Source organism: Orcinus orca, chromosome 11 (genome assembly GCF_937001465.1).
Source record: "Orcinus orca chromosome 11, mOrcOrc1.1, whole genome shotgun sequence".
In the NCBI taxonomy this organism is placed as follows: Eukaryota; Metazoa; Chordata; class Mammalia; order Artiodactyla; family Delphinidae; genus Orcinus; species Orcinus orca.
The window spans coordinates 82,915,422-82,935,784 of record NC_064569.1 but is presented as its reverse complement, the minus strand read 5'-3'; the positions used below and the strand labels follow the sequence as shown (position 1 = coordinate 82,935,784).

The window sequence follows — 20,363 nt, the reverse complement described above, 5'->3', positions numbered from 1 at the left end:
ACACTGACCATCAAATTCACCAAGGGGAAGGCTGGGACAAATAGGAAATTTGCCTGTTACTGAGGGATGCTGGTCCCCTGGTAAAAGTACTCACTATTACTGTTCTCCAATTGTAGACAGGTTCCTCTGTGGGCAGCACACCATAGCTGTTGGAATTTCCTCTGACATGAGAACAGTGGTTGATGAAAGCCAGGTAATTTCTGTAATCTATTTAAAAACAGGGAAAGAAACTGACAAAGTCAAAGTTTATATTTGTGTGTGTGTGTGATGCTTATACATGTTTATATGCTTATATACGTGATTGCTCTTGGCATTTTTATATTGAGATGTTAAATTTATTTAGGATAAAGAACATAGGCAGATCTGTCTCCTAATGCAAAAGAAATAAAAGCAAATTAAACAAATGGGACCTAATTAAACTTAAAAGCTTTTGCACAGCAAAGGAAACCATTGACAAAACAAAGACAACCTATACAATGGGAGAAAATATTTGCAAATGATGTGACTCACAAGGGGGTTAATATCCAAAATATATAAAGAGCTCATATAACTCAATATCAAAAAAATAAACAACCCAATCAAAAAATGGGCAGAAGACCTGAATAGACATTTCTCCAAAGAAGACATACAGATGGCTAATAAGCACATGAAAAGATCCTCAACATTACTAATTATTAGAGAAATGCAAATCAAAACAACAATGAGAAATATCCTCACACAAGTCAAAATGGCTATCATCAAAAAGTCTACAAATAATAAATTCTGGAGAGGATGTGGAGAAAAGGGAACCCTTGTATGCTATTAGTGGGAATGTAAATCGGTGCAGCCACTATGGAAAACAGTATGAAGGGCCCTCAAAAACACAACTACCATATGATTCAGCAATTCCACTCCTGGATATATTCAATATACCTGAAGAAAATGAAAACTAATTCAAAAAGATACATGCATCCCAATGTTCATAGTAGCACTATTTACAGTAGCCAAGACATGGAAGCAACCCAAGTGCCCAATCAACAGACAAATGGATAAAGAGGATGTGGTATATATATACACAATGGAATATTACTCGGCTATATAAAAGAAATGAAATTCTGCAATTTGTGGCAACATGGATGTACTGAGAGAATGTTATGCTTAGCGAAGTAAGTCAGACAAAGACAAGTGCTGTATGATATCACTTATATGTGGAATCTAAAAAATAATACAAACAGAAACAGACTCTCAGATATAGATAACAAACTTGGGGGCGCTTCCCTGGTGGCGCAGTGGTTGAGAGTCCGCCTGCCGATGCAGGGGACACGGGTTCGTGCCCCAGTCCGGGAAGATCCCACATGCCACGGAGCGGCTGGGCCCGTGAGCCATGGTCGCTGAGCCTGCGCGTCCAGAGCCTGTGCTCCGCAATGGGAGAGGCCACAGCGGTGAGAGGCCCGCGTACCGCAAACAAACAAACAAACAAAAAAAGAGTCTGCCTGCCAACGGGTTCGAGCCCTGGTCTGGGAAGATCCCACATGCCTCAGAGCAACTAAGCCTGTGTGCCACAATTACTGAGCCTGTGCTCTAGAGCCCGCGAGCCACAACTAATGAGCCTGTGTGCTGCAACTACTGAAGCCCGCGTGCCTAGAGCCCGTGCTCCACAAGAAGAGAAGCCACCGCAATGAGAAGCCTGTGCACCACAACCGAGAGTAGCCCCTGCTCGACGCAATTAGAGAAAGCCCATGCACAGCAACAAAGACCCAAGGCAGCCAAAAAATATAAATAAATAAATTTAAACAAAACAAAAACAAACTTGGGGCTACAAAAGGGGAGAGGAAAGCAGAGAGGGACAATTTAGCAGTGTGGGATAAACAAATACAAACTACCAGCAGAAGGGGACTGACATCTTTACCTGAGGAGTACTGAAGATCACCAGTTGAATGTTGCCTCAGTACTTCAAAAGCATCTTCAAATGCTTGACCCAGCTTGTCTTGTTCAACACAAGCCTGTTAGAACAATTGCAGAACTCTGGAGTTAGGAAATTACCAGTAGAACTTAATTTTCCTGATATAAAGGAGGGTTTGTTTCTCAACCACAGCACTATTGACATTTTAGATTGATGAAGACTGTTGCAAAGGGGTTGCCCTGTGCATTGCACGGTGCTAAACGGCATCGCTGGTCTCTACCCACTAGATGCCAGTAGCACTCCCACAGTTGTGACAAACAAAAAATGTCTCAGACATAGCCAAATATACCCTGGGGAACAACATCAACCCTGGCTGAGATCCATTGCTCTGTAACATAGTATTTAGAGAGCAACCTCATTCTATAGTATAGTATTCAACATTTTATAAATTTTTAGCAAGGAGTTATATAGCAGGAGACTGATTTGGAAAAAGGGATCAGGGAAATATCTTTAATCAAACAGAATCTGAATCATTATTTAAAAATGAAATGCTCTTAATTTCAAAAGCATGCCTCCAAGACCTAAAATTGAACTGTTTTGCAAACCATTTCATACCCTTATTAATCTAGCCCATATATCTTGTTTTCAAAATGGAGGAAGAGTAAAGATTTTTAAATGCCAACTTACCATGCTTCATTAATAAATTGACAATTCTGAAAAAGATTAATATTTAAAAAACAAAATTAAATAGTGTTTCTATTTAATTTGCCTCTGAATTAAAAGACTTTACTTAAAATATTTTCTGAATATACCTTATATAAACCAAAAGTACCGTCTGAATTCTCTTTGATGAGTACAAATTTTCTTTCTACAGAAATTTCCTACAAAAATTTATTTTTGCTTTTCTGTCATCACAAAACTTTTTTTTTTAAATTAATTAATTTATTTATTTTGGCTGCATTGGGTCTTCGCTGCTGTGCGTGGGCTTTCTCTAGTTGCAGAGCACGGGCTCTAGGAGCACAGGCTTCGGTAGTTGTGGCTCGTGGGCTCTAGAGCGCAGGCTCAGTAGTTGTGGCACCATGTGCTTAGTTGCTCCATGGCATGTGGGATCTTCCTGGACCAGGGCTCGGACTCGTGTCCCCTGCATTGGCAGGCGGATTCTTAACCACTGTGCCACCAGGGATGTCCTACAAAACTTCTTAAATGTTAAATAGCTACATATGTATAACTGAATCATTTTGCTATACATTTGAAACTAACGCAACATTGTAAATTAACTATACTTCAATAAAAAGAGATTAAAAAATAAATAAAATAGCTAGAGTTAATTACACAAACTATTTATATTGATATGAAAATATAGAAATAATTCGAGTATGTTTAAATATTTTTAAATTCTTTTAAATATTAAAGTATTAAAAAGTTCTGGAAATCAAAATCTTTTTTACCTTAGCATGGCTCTCCATTTATAACAGTGATTTTTTTTTTTTTTTGTAAGTTTCTGGTGTCATATGGACTTCTGAGAATCTGGTGAAAGACATGCTTTTTCTCTCATGAAATGTGAATTTACATTACAAATAAAACGTACTCTATGAAAACTGTCGGTGGACTTTCTAAAATCCTAGATTAAGAACTCTGGTCTATAATTTTACATTATTTACATTCTTATCTCTGTAAGTAATGTAGATTTTGTTTTAAATAAACAATTATCATACTGACCCACATTAAATGTTTTCAAACTTTATGTTCTATAGAACTACACAAAACAAACAAATCCACGTAACAAGAAAGAGCGGGTGGTGGGTCCACATTGCTTACCATTTCATTTAGCACATGAAGCAACTCTGTTTATACAAGTTTTTAGCATTTATCCTGCAAACACAATGAGCTTACTCTTTAATATTTAATACTGCATAATATGATTAGATGATATAATCTAATGCTATTATTATACATATCCATAATGTAGCAATACAATATGTCAAACATCGAAATTCTATTCTGCTCTTTGAAATCACTATGTCATTTAAAAGAGAATATGAGAAGAAAAACCATAAAAAAAGGTAACTATGGGAGGTGATGAATGTGTTAACTAATTTTACTGTGGTAATCCTTTCTCAGTGTATATGTATGTCAAATCATCATGTTGTACACCTTAAACTTACACAATATGTCAATTATATCTCAAGAAAGCTGAAAAAAAATACAGCTTCTCAATGTGGGAGATGTTGAAGAATTTAGCAAAAACTTTAAAAAAAAGAAGAAAATCCATAAATCACATTTTGGGCTATAGTCCCTAATGAATATTATCAGTACATATGTTTTTAAAAGGCCATGTCAGTAACTTTCAATTAATTATGCCTCAGCTCATAAGCACTGAAGCAAATACATACTCAGGTGAGTGTTGTACTTTGAATTAAATACTTAAATGAGACTACTCCCTTTGACTAAAATACCCCACAAAACTATCATGACTCTTAAAAGTAGCAAACCCAAAGGGAAGAAAAAAGCTTGAAAACATTATTGATCACTTCAATTGCTTAATATTTCTAGTATTGGAACAGGCAGTCAATGAGAAACACTCATTAGGCCAGAGAAGAAAATTAACACTTATTACAAAGAGTTTTGAAAAGCATAAACTAAACACTTACCAGGAAGACACTTCAGCCCTTTACCAAGTTGTTTCATTAATATCAGAAATAAGACAGAACTGTCAAGAGCTCACTGGCAGAGTTTCATTAAGTAGCTGTTTTTAAGGAAGTGCTACAAAAGGGGATTTTTTTTAAAAGATACAGTGCCTTCATTATTTCTATTTCATGATATGGCCAGTGGACACCAGAGGCTATTATTTTGAAGAGGCACAGAATATTTGTATCCTATGGGCCAAAAGCATTAGAACAAATCCCATGAAACCCGCCTGCCACCGAGCATAATTTATGGCTCCTCCGGCCTACACAGCCCCACTGGGCACCTCTGACCTGTACAACCCTTGTCCACCTTTCTTTTTCTGTTACTCCTATTATTTCTCCCCTGATTCTGGAGCCTACATTGCTTTTCTTGCCTGAACTATTAACAGCCTTCACTCTGGTCTCTTTCCTCTCAAACCACTTTACTTCTAATGTCGTTCACTGATCGCCCTACTTAGAGATCTTAAAGGCGCAGACCCTTGCCCTGGCATTCGAGGCTCCTCATTCCAGCCTTAATCTTACTTACCACCATGCATTTAAGAGAAGGAAATGAATCCATGCTATGGTCTTCCCTTCTTACCTGGATCCAGTAACAACTCCAAAACAGGAGAAGCTTCTGGGTAGTGATCTGATTGGACATGCTTGAAGCTGCTGCACTTATAGACCAGGTCCAGTTCTCTTATTTAGCTTGAAGGTTGGGATGGTTTTTGCTGGCCCTGATGGAAATTATTGGGGACTTCCTCCACCTATAATGCTTCCTTCCCAGCCCATCCATCTGCCCATTTACCTATTTTATCTTACCTGTCCATCAGAGGCCAATCTAACATTTAGGTATAGTCCAGGTGGAAATAACTTTCCTCTCTGAAGCGCAGGTAGGCAACACCCTTAAGTAACTGTAACCTTCTGTCATTTTAATAGATGTCACATTTAGCCAGGGGGAAAACCACCTAAGAATTTTTTGTAAATGTTATGGGTGGGGAGAGAGATTTTCTGTTTTGCATAGTTGGAATCTGAGCTCACCTTTGATATGGGACTATTGTTCTACACCAATTACTTTTTTGACCGAGTTTTATTATGCAAATGTAAACACACATCCCCTCTTCTGAAATGTAGATGTTTAAGTAAAAAGTGTATAAAACCAAATCGCTAATGTTGATGAGTTTTTAATCTGTACCATCGCCAGTCTACGCCCTTTTCGTGCCACTTTATTTTGTTTGGTTCATTTAGTCAACAAATATATATAAATGAGCTCTTTGCCAGACACTGTCCTGAGTCCAGGGACCACAGCCCTGAACAAGTTCTGGTGAGGAAAAATGATTTTTTTTTTTACAGCAAACTAGAGAAGTGTTATTAACAATAAGTACTGAGAAAACAGTAAGAGAACAGTCATAGTAAGTGTATACTGTCATGGTGAATGGTCACGAAAATTCTAAGGGAGTGTGTGTGAGCTGAAATCCAAGGATAAGAAAGAGTGAGCAAAAGAAAAGCAGAAATGCAGCGAAGCACCTCTAGTCAGAAGAAACAACAGACGCCAAGAGCCTTAGGTGGAAATGAGTTTGGTTTATTCAAGGCACAAACAAGAAAGCCAGTGCAGCTGGAGCAAAATGAGTGTGGGGTCCAAGAGGCAAAGTTAGAGAGGAAGGAGGAAGGATCCAGATCAATCCACACATCAAGCCAAAAAATAATATAAAACTTTTTCAAAAGAATCTAAACATCACATATGATAGTAGTTACCTCCTTAGCTCCATTTCACAGATGAAGAATCTAAACCGAGGATCAAAGACATTTCATGATTTTTTTTCTAAGGTCCAATTGCTAGTGAGAAATGGGCTGGGCTGGGTCCAGATTTAGGCCCAAATGACTTCATGCACACGCTCTCAACCACGTTGGAGCCCTATGTCCGCAGATTAGGTTCCACTGGACTAGGGTTCTTAGTCCCGACGGCAGACTTCATAGCACCCGGCAGATTCTCATAGTAGTACAGGCTTGTTATGTATTTGAAATCAATGGAAAAAAGTCAATTTTCTAAGCCAACATTTTCCCCAACAGGTGTCTCCAAAGTTTTATTCTGCAAGATATAAATAAATGGACCCTGAAAAAGAGTTGAGCAAAACCAATGAGCACATGATGTTTTGGGGGCACAATTCTATATTACAGATGAAAAATAAAAATGCAGTTTTGAGTCCTTTGTAAAGATAAAGTATGAAAATGCTTTCAGCAACTTAAAAAAGAAATGATACACTGTCCTTTTAGCATTCTAGAGAGTAAGGCTCCTATTCCTTGAGAACCTGATGAAAGCTACGATGAGCTCTTTCTCCAGGAAAATGCCATCAGCACATTTTCAGGCAAACTCTCTCAGTCAGGCCAATAGAGCCCACTTTAGGAACTCCTACTGTATTGTAAATATTTTCAAAGCCTTCTTATCTAAGGACTGCTTCTTGAGACACTTGTACCCAATACACACACAAAGCATGTTTTTAGGGGTGGTCATTAGTGTTTCTGTTCACTCTAGAAATGAGCTGAGTAACAAGAGCTCTACAGAGAGGATCCCTGATCAACAGATTCTTTTTTGCAGAAGTTCATTGTCCTCAGTGGCAACTGATATTATTTTAGAAAATTGTAAGCAACAGATGTGGTGGAGTCTAAATCCTATGGTGCCAAGCTTCAGGTGGAAAATTGCTTTTTCTGAGGATAGAGAACTTCAGAACCCAAGAAAAGGAGACTAAATTCAAGCTCTTATCTTTCTTTGCAGTTTCTATTTAAATAATTCGATTCCGGGCTTCCCTGGTGGCGCAGTGGTTGGGAGTCTGCCTGCCAATGCAGGGGACGCGGGTTCGTGCCCCGGTCCGGGAAGATCCCACATGCCGCGGAGCGGCTGCGCCCGTGAGCCATGGCCGCTGAGACTGCGCGTCCGGAGCCTGTGCTCCGCAACGGGAGAGGGCACAGCAGTGAGAGGCCCGCGTACCGCAAAAAAAAAAAAAAAAAAAAAAAAAAAAAAAAAAAAAAAAAATTCGATTCCTTAGGGGACTTAAGAAGTGGGTCTTAATCTTAGTAAGACCTCTGAAAACCTAATAAACAAATAATTTTGCAAGACCGGGAAGAAGGTGCTAGAAAATTTGTTATGTCTCAGTAGAATTCATAGAACCGTAGGTTATGAGACAAATAGCTAATCTTCACCCTCATTTTAATAATAACTTCTACTAGATTACTCTTTGAAATTTATTGAGACTTGTTTTGTGGCCCAATATAGGGCCTATCTTGTTCCATTTGCACTTGAAAGAATATGTGTTTTATAGTTATTATATGTAGTGCTGGATAAATGTCAATTCGATCAAGTTGGTTGATAACATTATTCAAATCATCCATATCCTTACCGATTTTTTTCTCTGCATTTTCTTTTTTTTTTTTTTTTTTTTTTGGTACACGGGCCTCTCACTGTTGTGGAGCACAGGCTCCGGATGCGCAGGCTCAGCGGCCACGGCTCACGGGCTTAGCCGCTCCGCGGCATGTGGAATCTTCCCGGATCGGGGCACGAACACGTGTCCCCTGCATCGGCAGGTGGACTCTAAACCACTGCGCCACCAGGGAAGCCCTTCTCTGCATTTTCTATCGATTACAGAGATTACAAAGAGGAATGTCAAACTATAGTTGTGGATTTGTCTATTTCTCCCTTTAATTCTGTCAATTTTTGATTTCATGTATTTTGAAGCTCTATTATTAAATGCAGACTCATTTAGAACTGTTATGTGTTCCTGATGAATTGAGCCTTTTATCATTATAAAATTTCTCTTTCTTTTTTGCAATCCTTTCTGGTAGTCCTTGAAGTCTGCTTTGATAGTAACCACACTAGCTTTCTTATCCTTTTCACTTTCAACATGTTCTCTTTATCTGTCTTTATATTTAAAGTATGTCTCTTTAAAGCAGCATAGAGTTGGGTGCTGCTTTTTACCTAGTTTGATGATCTCTGCCTTTTTAGTGTTCAGTCCAATTTAGTAATTACTGATATAGTTAGGATTAAATCTACCATCTTGCTATTTGTTTTCTATTTGTTCTGTTTATTTTTTGTTCCTTTGTTCTTCCTTCCCTGCTTTCTTTTGGATTAAATAAGTATTTTATTATTTCATTATATTTCCTTCATTAGCTCTTTATAATGTCATGGTAAAATAACGGTATGACATACTTCTGTAATTTATCTTTAGCGGTTACAATATGCATTTTTCATTTATCAAGTCTACCACTATTATACCACGTCATGTATAAGAAACTGTTATACCACTTCATAAGGTAAGAAACTTACCACAGTATAATTCCATTTACATCCCCTCCTATCCTTTGTGCTACTCCTGTCACATATTTACTTCTACATAGGCCAGCATAATAGATTATTTAACCCTCACAATAATGCCCTGGGTTCCAACTGTGGCTCCATTGCACCTATCTGTGTAAACTTGGACAAGTTATTTAACCTCCCAGTTTCCTCTATAAAGTGTAGATAATGATTTTACTTACCACATAGAGTTATTGTGAAAATCTGAGTGAATTTATGTCATGTACTTTGGACAGTCCAAGCATTTAATAAATGTTGAACGAACGTTAGGTCCTGCTTTATAAGTATTGCAGATGAAGTAACAAAGCCTCAAGGGAAGTTAAATGACTTAAGATCACACAGTGAGTGATAGAAATGAAGGCTTTCAAACCAGTTCTATCTGACTCCAACCAAAGCCTTTTAACCATTCAACCAGAATTTGCTTCCTTATCTATGGAGTAAGACTGAGAACAAGCATGAGAACAAGAATTCGCTAATGGCCTTATGTCAAAGGGCTCTTGAGAGGTTTTACTGAGATAGCATAGGAACAGAGTAGTAAACACACCCGATGGTAGCTATTAATCACAAAACTGCTCCTATTTACCACACCTGGGACCCTCACCACACCTGGGACCTTCACCACACCTGAGACCTGCAGCCACCTGGCAAGTGGCAGAGCCAGGACTCAAACCCAGGTCTTTCCTGCCATGTCTGGTGCCTCTTCCCAACAACCAGGTTGTGTAAAAATTCTCCATAACAACATGGTAAATCAACTATACTCCAATAAAATTTTTTTTCAATAAAACTTCTTTAAAAATTAAAAAAAAATAGGCAAAGGCAAGAAAATGAATTCTCCATAGGCTCTAGTATTTACTGTAATTACTGTAATAGCTCCCACCACTGCTCACACCAATGGAGGAAACTCCTCTGACACAGGACTGGTAAAAAAAGCCACCCAGCTCCACAGAGAGGCGGGGAGCCAGCAGATTTACTCTCCTGCTTTCTGTGGAGGCGCAGAAGGAGTGCTGGTTTGTTAGTCCTGTGTTCAGAGCCATGACAGAGCCTGTGCAAGGGCTGTCTCTAGTCCTAAAACAGCTAAGTTCTGACAACCTACTGGTGTACCTGCTGCATTCTAGGCAGGCAGCGGTGAGCTAACCCATTGTGAAATTTGTATACATCTTTATCTGGAACCCCAAGAGCAAGAATGCCTCTCCACTTCAGCCCTTCCAGCCTCAGAAGCTTCTGAACCTAAACCATTCACTGGCCTGGGAAAGGGAAGAGGAATGTCTCCTCCCTCTTACTGGGGTCATCATGCATATTTTCACTTTCTAGTTCACTAAGAAGACAGGCTTGCAAGTGATTCTGCTTCATCTCCAGGCCCTTTTGGCTAGGATTTTTTTTTTTCCTAGCGATTTGTGAGTGGCAATTCCCTATGTTTTAACAAAATCGGTTAGCTGGGCAGATATCTTTCATTATGGAGAAGCGGCCTCCCATTCCCACAGAAGTTAACTGGGTAGGGAACTGATAGGGACGGGGTGGGGAGGGGATTCTCTGAGCTCAGAATAGTTTGGGAAACTGACACATTAATGGGATCCCAAGTTACAGCTGTGTGCCTATAACAGCCTAGACGTTTCTGGTTCCAGTTACTAATCGTCATGATATTTACAGCTTCTCTGTATTTAACTTTTATCAGATAACTACAATTAGCAATGAAAAGACTCACTAAAAGAGAAATCTGTAGAGTGCCTTTGGTATGGTTAGAAAAGAGAGAAACCTTTCAAAGACTTTCTTCAAGGGGTTCTCAGTACTGTTTTGCTCCAGTTTTTTACAACTTTCCTATAATCTTCATTATAACAACCACGATAATATAACCTTACACTTTCATAAGATTCTGTCATTTCCAGCATTATCTCTGCTATAGTACCGTGCCAACTTTGGGGGGCAGGTGGAGGGAGCAAATCTTACATGTCTTTTGCTTTCCCAAAGCAGGTGATAAAACACTATAACACAACATAGGGCTTCAGTGGAGGTTGGATGGGTGAATGAGTACATTGTATCACTGAACTCTCACAACCGCCCATAACGCTGGCAGGGCAGGTGTTATTCCCATTTTGCCGGTGAGGAAACTGATGCCCAGGGAGATCAGAGGTCACTCAGTGAGTGAGTGTTAGGTTTGGAATTGGGATTTCCTTGTTCTCAATTCAGCTTTTCAGATATCGTCTCTGGGGAACATTGGCAGATACCAACTAACTTTTTTTTTTTTTTTTTTTTCCCGGTACGCGGGCCTCTCACTGTTGTGGCCTCTCCCGTTGCGGAGCACAGGCTCCGGACGCGCAGGGTCAGCGGCCATGGCTCACGGGCCCAGCCGCTCCGCGGCATGTGGGATCTTCCCGGACCGGGGCACGAACCCGCGTCCCCTGCATCGGCAGGCGGACTCTCAACCACTGCGCCACCAGGGAAGCCCTGTGGTGGCTTCTCTTGTTGCGGAGCACGAGCTCTAGGCGTGCGGGCTTCAGTAGTTGTGGCTCGCAGGCTTAGTCGCTCCGTGGCATGTGGAATCTTCCTAGACCAGGGCTCGAACCCGTGTCCCCTGCACTGGCGGGCGGATTCTTAACCATTGCACCACCAGGGAAGCCCCACAAATCCATCAACTTTGACAGAAGGTTTTGTTCTGTTTTTAATGCTGTGGTTGAGATTAACAAAAATTAAGAAGTCTGACAATACTAACTAAATGAAGAAGATGTGAATCAGTGGGAATTCTTCACATTACTGGTAGGAGTCTAAATTGGGACAATCATTTAGGAAAATAACTAGTTATTAGGAGTATACACAAGAGATACTTTTGTACATGAATGCCAGGATATATGTAGAAAGATGTTAGCAGCCGTGTTAATAATGGAAAAGCTCTGCAAACAACTCATCTCTCTCTCTTTCTCTTTCTCTCTCTCTCTATATATATATACACACACACACAGGATAGATAAATAATACATAGATATATACATATATACACACTACAAGAGAATGAATAAATTGAGGTGTGTTCACATAATGGAATAATATACAAAAGTGAAAATGCAATAACACAGAAGAATCTTGAACACATAAAGTTCAGTGAAAAAATAAAACCCAGAAAAGCACTTAGAATATGACAGGATTTTTACAAGTTTCAAAAATAAACAACTAAACGATATATTTTTAATCAGCTTTTCTTTTCTTTGTTTCTATTTATCACCTATGTATCTATGTATCTTTCTATCTATCTTTATATGGTGTGTGTGTAAACCAAGTGAATAATAAACACAAACTTAAAGACAGTGAATACTCCCGGGAATAATAAACACAAACTTAAAGACAGTGAATACTCCCGGGACGGGGCAAGCAGGGAGATGGTCTAGGGAGTAACACACCATTTATTTAAAATGTTTTAGTTTTTGGACCAGGGGATGGTTCATTAAAGTAAAAGCATACATATGCTTTTATGTGTTTCAAATAACATACTAAAATAGTAAACAATAGACAAAGAGAACAAGGGATTACAGAAAGGTTATCTAACAAAGCAAATGAAATTCCAAAAAAGAAAATTCTAAGGAAACAATTTTGCTTCGGGCAATGAAAACACTCATCAGTCAGTGTTATAAAACTACATTTTTATTTTTTTAATTAAAAAATGTTTTTTAATTTTTAAAGTTTTTTGGCTGTGCTGCGTGGCTTCTGAGAGCTTAGTTCCCTAACCAGGGATCGAATTTGTGCCCCCTGCTTTGGAAGCGTGGAGTCTTAACCACTGGACCACCAGGGAATTTCCCCAAATTACATTTTTAATTCTATTAAAACTCCTGCATGATTTAAATATAATCTATAAATTTATGACAGAAATAAAGACGTATGGCAGTAATAAAGATGTATAAAATTTAGAAAACCAGTTCTGTCCTTTTCACCTCAGCCTCCAATCAATTCCTAGCGTTATTTCTTACTTGAAGCCCTAAACACAAATGGGAATAATTTTGCCATCAGATAACACAATACCTCACATATGAACCCCAGATTCATGTTTCTTGGCATGCTACTTTGGAAAAATATAAAAGCAGACCCACCTGGTTTTAAATACATTTAGTAAGGCATCTTATTTTGTTTAATGAGAAACCAAAGAGTTCGGTTATTTTTCTTTTGCGTTCATGGTGTGAATTCCCAAGGTTTCTGTGGAAAAGAGGAAGTTAAGATTCAGATTCTAGTTGTCAGATCTGCAGTACTAGATGCTACTGTGCCAGAATGTTCATGAATCTGAGAGGATCATTATCAGTTGAGGTCCAAGTGAGAGTCTCCAGGAACTTGGAAAAGGGAAAATCTTGCGCCCATTAGGTGAAAGAGCAAGAAGAATAAAACCAACCTCAAAGTCTCCTGAAAGAGAAGGGCAAGGAGGAATATCCAAAAGGAGAATGAGTCATTCAGACGGGAGGGCTGCTACTGAAGGAACAGCCTATTCTAGAACAATCCAAGACGTATCCAGAAGGAGAAGTAATCCGCTTCTGGGCAAAAGAATCGATATTGTGGTGATAGATGCAGGGCGTGGTAGCACATGAGTATTAGAATACTGCAGGAATCTCTAAGACCATCTTTATCGTGAGTGCAGAGCCAGATTAAGGGTGGGCCAGGCAGAACGACAACCTACAATATCTAAGTCTAAAATAAGACCACAAATATACAGAGGTAAGGGAAATGTTTTTGGTTTTATTTGTTTTTCTGGTTTTCAGCAAAATCTTTTATTTACCTCCTGTTCCCCAACTACGTCACATGAACACAGGTAGCCAGGTGCCTTTGTAAACGTAGAGCACTCAGTATGAATAGAAATCATGCACCTCAGTGATTTTTTAACAAGAAACTTAATGAGTAAAAAGACTTCAGGTGTGTTTGAAATGTCTGCCCTTTACTGTATTCCAATCACTGAATATTATCTGTGTCGAAATTTTACTCAAATGTAGACATGTTTTTTGTTTTTGGCCTCGCTGCGCAGCTTGCAGGATCTCAGTTCCTCAACCAGAGATTGAACCCGGGCCCCCAGCAATGAAAGCACACAGTCCTAACCACTGGACCACCAGGGAACTCCCTAGACACTTTTTCTTTGCACACTTGCTAGTAACTACCTAGTGTGTTTCAGATCGTGTTTACTTCTGACAGTTGTTCTTCCCAGAAGCTGCTGGTCTTCTTGAGGACGGGATTGTAAGTAGTTGGGAAAAAAGGTTTAATAAACTGTGGGCTAGAGGTGAGAAGTGAGACCTCTGAGACACACCCTCTTGTATCCATGGAGGTCTCAGAGCTGCCTTGATTTATTCCTTCAAATAGATGCTGTTCTAGATGCCAGGATACATCAGTGGACAAAGAAAAAATTCCTGTCTTTGTAGCATTTCTGCAGGGGGAGACAGATAATAAACATGGGCATGATGACTAAGTAAATTACATAGCATAGTAGACAATAAGTAGTTTATGAAAAAAGGAAAGCTGAGTAGAGTAAGGAGAAGCAGGAAGGGGAGAGGTTCCCCTTTTAAATAGGCTCATCAGCCATGCCATATTACGATGGTAGCATTTGTGTCAAGACTGGAGGGAGATGAGGAAGTGAACCGCTCAGCAGCCAGTGAGACAGCAGGTCAAGGGCTGAAAGACAGGTTAGGACCAAGGGCTTCTTGAAGGAGGGAGAGTCACACTTCATTACTGGGATTATATTGGTTGCTTGGGGACACTGAAGAAAGTCATCTTTATTCCACCTTTCTTGCACTCAGAACTCACTCCTAAATGTCACATTACTATTTCAGGCATATCGATTTGAGTGTGCACAAAATTGATATGCCTACTCAGGCTGCCCACATGTTTCTCTCTCTTCTGATGCCATTAAACATTCAGAGTGGCTTGCTGTGGTGGCGGAGGCATAAGTTTTCCCTCTAGCTTTGGATTGAGAGCTCGTAAGCTTCTACACTGCAATTGAGTCAAAATTGGAAGTGAAATTACACTGCTTGGAATTTTAGCCCAGTGTGTAGCTATCATTTTAATCCCCAAAATTGGATTTAGGGAATCTAAGTTGCAAATGCCCTGTGGCACTTTTAGATAGAAGATAACACAATGGCTTCTACATGGTTACTTCTACAGTGTTTCAAATATCATGCCCACAGGTATTAAAAAATCATTAAGCCCCTAAGGAGATTAGGCAATTTGAAGGGAAATAAGTAGTAACAACAGAAAATAGAGGTAGCCACACCCCGGGGCTTCTGATATTGGGGTTGTCAGCCACAGGCTTTAAAATAATTATGTTTGATAGTGTTTAAGGGGATAAAACACAAGACTGAAAATCTCAGCAGAGAACTGGAAATTATTATTTTTGTTAATAGCAGACGTTAGGGGCATGACAGATGTGAAGAAAAACCAAATAGAAATTCTAGAACTGAAAAATGCAATAACCTAAAATAAGAACTCAGTACATCCATTCATGTCTTCTATATTCTATAAAATACAACAAACCAAAATAATTTTGTTGACCTTTTCAAAAAAGTTTGACTTTGTTGATTCTATTGTATGCTGCTTTTCTTCTATTCATCCTCACCTTTATTATCTCCTTCCTTTCATTCTCTTTGGATTTATTCCACGTTCCTTTTCTAATCTCTTATTTGAGATACATGTCTTTAATGTTTGTTTGTTTGTGTTTGTTTTTTTAACTAATGTGAGCATATAAGGCTAAAAGTAGCATTTTTGCTCTATCCCACAAGTATTCTTTTTTCTTTTTTTTTTTGTTTTTGTTTCATTTTTTTTCTATTCTACAAGTTTTGATGCAGAGGGCTTTTACTATCATTCTGTTCCAATTATTTATTAACTTTTCATTATTATTTCTTTTTTACCCTGGAGTTAATGTTTTTGATTTCTAAATACAATATCTCAAGGGCTTTTAATTTTTTTTAAAAATAAATTTATTTATTTTTGGCTGTGTTGGGTCTTCATTGCTGCACGTGGCCTTTCTCTAGTTGCAGTGAACGGGGGCTACTCTTTGTTGTGGTCTGCTGGCTTCTCATTGTGGTGGCCTTTCTTGTTGCAGAGCATGGACTTTAGGCACATGGGCTTCAGTAGTTGTGGCACATGGGCTCAGTAGTTGCAGCACGCGGACTTAGTTGCTCCACGGCATGTAGGATCTTCCCAGACTGGGGGTCAAACCCACGTTCCCTGCATTGGCAGGTGGATTGTTAAACACTGCGCTACCAGGGAAGTCCTTTTAATATGTTTTTTGTTATTAATTTTTAACCCTGAGACCATGTTCTCTAATCATTCACTATTGAGTTAAAAATTAGTAACAAAAACAGAACCCGACAAACTTTCTCTGTAAAAGGCCAGGTAGTAAATATTTTAGGCTTTGCAAAACAATGTATAGTTTCTGTGGCATACCCTTTTTTTTTATTTTTTTTTGGCCACACTGAGCGGCTTGTGGGAATCTTAGTTCCCTGACCAAGGATCTAACCCCGGGCCTAACCACGGGATCACCAGGGAATTCCCTTCTGTGGTATATTTTTTTAATGGAATGTTATGTACCCATTACAATGACTCATTTTTAAAATATCAATATGGAACTCTAAGCTACATTATAAAATAAGAAATGCAAGATGCTAGTGTATATATGATAATTCAATTTATATTTTAAAGGCTATATTAAATATTATACGTACTTACATATGCATGGAATATCCTAGAAGGATACATAGGAAATTGTTAAAAATGAGCATCTCTGGGGAAAACTAGGGTTTGGGTACCAAAGATGGGAGACTTACTTTTCACTATATACTTTTTGGTATTCTGAATTTCTTTTTTACAATTTGTATTACCTAGTTAAAAAAGTATAAAACCTTTTAAAAATTATAGGCTGGCATTTTATCATACAACACTTTTTTTTTTTTTTTTTTTTTTTTGCGGTACGCTGGCCTCTCATCATTGTGGCCTCTCCCGTTGCAGAGCACAGGCTCCGGACGCGCAGGCTCAGCGGCCATGGCTCACGGGCCCAGCCGCTCCGCGGCATGTGGGATCTTCCCGTACCGGGGCACGAACCCGTGTCCCCTGCATCGGCAGGCGGATTCTCAACCACTGTGCCACCAGGGAAGCCCCTAGAACTTGAACTTTTAATATAGCAACTAGGATTGCTATTGTTCTTAGTTCATAGCTCAAGCTAGCCAGCTTTATTTATTTTTGCTCCTACATGCTATAGACTAGAAATATATTACCAGAAAGAAAAAAGAAAATTGTGTGCCAAAGTGGTTTAGAAGCCAAAAGTTAGAATTTAATCTCTACATTAAGCTGAATATTGGGGAGGTATACACTCAGAAATTAAATTGTGAAAACATTAAAACACACACACACACACACACACACACGCACATGATATTGACAATTTTCTAAAAAGATAAAAATTGCCTATACTGATAAAAAAAGTTTTTTAACCATTCTTAATAATTTCCCCTTATTTATTGTTCTATCCCTGTTATAGACAGCATCTTCAAACATTTCCTAAAGTTTATCACAAGTTAAATATTACGTTGACATTTTTAATATTAGTCTTCCTGTTCCACCATTATAATATTTTTGAAAATCTTCAATATTTTTATTTCACTTTTTCAATCATTTTCACACATCCCAATAACTTTCTTAATTTCAGTCATCACTGTTTCCATTTCTTTTATTATTTTTTTTCAGATCAAGATCTGTAATTCTTTTGCATCTGTGATTCAATGCCCATCCTACCATAAAAGGCCTCTTTAACTGTTCACTTCTGTGTTATATTCAGTTCAGTTTTTTAAAAAAATCAGTGTTATTGAGGTACACTAAAAGATAAACTGAGGCACATTAAAATTTACAAGAGTTTATTTGAGCAAACATCAATTTCCAACATGAAAGTGGTTAGAAAATTGTTAGGAGCACCCTACCAACAGGAGCTAAGGAAAGGTTCTTGTGGAGCAGACAAGGAAGCAAAGCAAGAAAGTTATTTGATTGGCTGTAGCTTAAGCATTTGCTTGTTTTGGGGGAGGCTAGTTGCCTGTTTGTGATTGGTTGTTCTTAAATCTTGTCTTCTTGGATATGAGAGCATTTCCAACTGATTCTGGCTTAAGTTTTGGTTTGCTTATGGAGGCTACCAAGGCATTAGAGCCACCTCAGCATAAAATAGTCTTTTTGTTTAGCTACTTTAACAGATATAATTTACGGTCAATAAAATTTACCCATTTCAATATATAGCTCTATTTAATATTGTACTAGAGGTCCTAACAATTGTAATAAGGCAAGAAAGAGGAATAAAAAAATGTATAGACTGAAAAGGAAGAAGTAAAATTGTCTTTATTTGAAGATGATATGATCAGGGAATTCCCTGGCAGTCCAGTGGTTAGGACTACTAGGTTAGCTTTTACTGCCTAGGGCCTGGGTTCAATCCCTGGTCAGAGAACTAAGATCCTGCAAGTTGTGCATCTCGGCCAAAAAAAAAATGAAGATGATATGATCAGCTATTTATACAATTCTAAGAAATCCACTAAAAAACTGCTGGTTCTAGGAAATGAATTTAGCAAGGTTGCAGAATATGAGATTAATATACAAAAATCAATTGTATTTCTATATATTGACAAGAAACTATTGGACATTAAAATTTTTTAAATATCATTAATAGGGACTTCCCTGGTGGCGCAGCGGTTAAGAATCCACCTGCCAGTGCAGGGGACACAGGTTCGAGCCCTGGTCCACAAAGATCCCACATGCCATGGAGCAACTAAGCCCGTGCACCGCAACTACTGAGCCTGTGCTCTAGAGCCTTGCTCCACAACAAGAGAAGCTACTGCAATGAGAAGCCCGCACACCAGAACAAAGAGTAGTCCCCACTCGCCTCAACTAGAGAAAGCTCGTGCGTGGCATCAAAGACCCAATGCAGCCAAAGTAAATAAATAAGTAGATTTATAATAAAAAATATCATTTATAATAGCATTTTAAAAACATAAAATACTTAAGGGTAAATATGTGTTAAGACCTAAATACTGAAGACATTCTTGAGAGAAATTAAAGAGGACCTAAATAAGTGGAGAGTTATACAACGTTCATCGATTAGAAGACAATATTGTTAAGGTATCAAATCTCTCAAATTTAATTATAGAGTCTAGACAATGCTAATCAAAATTTCAGCACATGACTTGTAGAAATTGACAAGCTGATTATAAAATTTATACGGAAGTCCAAAAAATCTAAAAGAAAACAATTTTTCAACAGAAGAACTTTTGTTAGAGGCATCATAAAACTACAGTAATCAATATCATAGTGTGATATTGGCATAAGAATAGGCACAGATCAATGGAACAGAATAGAGAGTCCAAAAACAGACTTACACTTGTATGGTTGATTATTTCTTTAAAAATGAAGCTGGGGGCTTCACTGGTGGCACACTGGTTGAGAGTCCGCCTGCCGATGCAGGGACACGGGTTCGTGTCCCGATCCGGGAAGATCCCACATGTCGCAGAGCCGCTGGGCCCGTGAGCCATGGCCGCTGAGCCTGCGCGTCCGGAGCCTTAAAAAAAAAAAAAAGTAAAAATGAAGCTGGAATAATTTGATATCCAGATGGGAAAAAAGTGAACCCTGATCTTTGCCTCATAACATATACAGAAATTAGTTGATTAGTTGATTCAAAGATTTTAAGAGGTAAAACTATAAAACTTCAATAAGAAAGCATAAGAGAAAAATTTAATGCCCTTGTGTTAGGCAAAACAAAAAAAAATTTTTTTTTGGCTGTGCCGTGTGGCATGCGGGATCTTCCCTAACCAGGGATCAAACCCACACCCCCTGCAGTGGAAGCACGGAGTCTTAACCACTGAACCACCAGGGAAGCCCCAAAATTTCTAAAATAGGACACAAAACACACAAAACCTAAAAGAATAAGAATTGATAAGTTGAACTTCATCAAAATTTAAACCTTGGCTCTTCAACACCCATGAATAAAATTAAAAGCCAAGCCACAAACTGGGAGAATACATATGCAAAACTTATTTCTGATAAAAGTCTTATAGCTAGAACATTAAAAAATTCTAAAACTCAATAATAAGACTAAAATCCAAGTTAAAAAGGGGACAAAATAAAATAAAATAAAATAAGGGGACAAAATTTTTGAACACACATTTCACTAAAGAAAATATATGAACGATAAACATGAAATGATGCTCACCAGCATCCTTGTCGTTGGAGAAATGCAAATTAAAACCACAATGAGCTACATCTACGTGTATACTAGAATGGCTATAATTAAAAGGATTGAAAATTACCAAATGTTAGCAATGATATGCAGCAATCGGAACTCTCATATATTGCTGGTGGGAATGTAAAATGGTATAGCCATTTGGAAAGTAATTTGTTAGTTTCTTATAAAGTTGAACATGCACCTCCTGTTATGACCCAACCATTCCACTCCTAGATATTTGCCTGAGAGAAATGAAAACATGTT

General features: G+C 38.5%; 1 protein-coding gene across 6 annotated transcripts in view; it reads right to left on the bottom strand.

Annotated features, from left to right (window-relative positions):
- The window catches only part of SPIC (Spi-C transcription factor), a 51,815-nt gene that overhangs the window by 8,300 nt on the left and 23,152 nt on the right, over window positions 1–20,363 (bottom strand). For 2 of the 6 annotated variants that reach the window (XM_049694735.1, XM_033427637.2), the window contains exons 2-7: window positions 19,258–19,436; window positions 12,970–13,072; window positions 6,304–6,637; window positions 2,570–2,595; window positions 1,889–1,982; window positions 95–207 (exon numbers count right to left, since the gene is read on the bottom strand). In XM_049694735.1, coding sequence (XP_049550692.1) covers window positions 95–207; window positions 1,889–1,982; window positions 2,570–2,572 — 210 coding nt within the window. In that variant the 5' untranslated portion in view covers window positions 2,573–2,595; window positions 6,304–6,637; window positions 12,970–13,072; window positions 19,258–19,436. Of the gene's footprint in view, window positions 1–94; window positions 208–1,888; window positions 1,983–2,569; window positions 2,596–6,303; window positions 6,662–12,969; window positions 13,073–19,257; window positions 19,437–20,363 lie in introns of all 6 variants that reach the window. The other 4 variants (XM_033427636.2, XM_049694734.1, XM_049694733.1 and 1 more) reach the window with 4 other exon arrangements.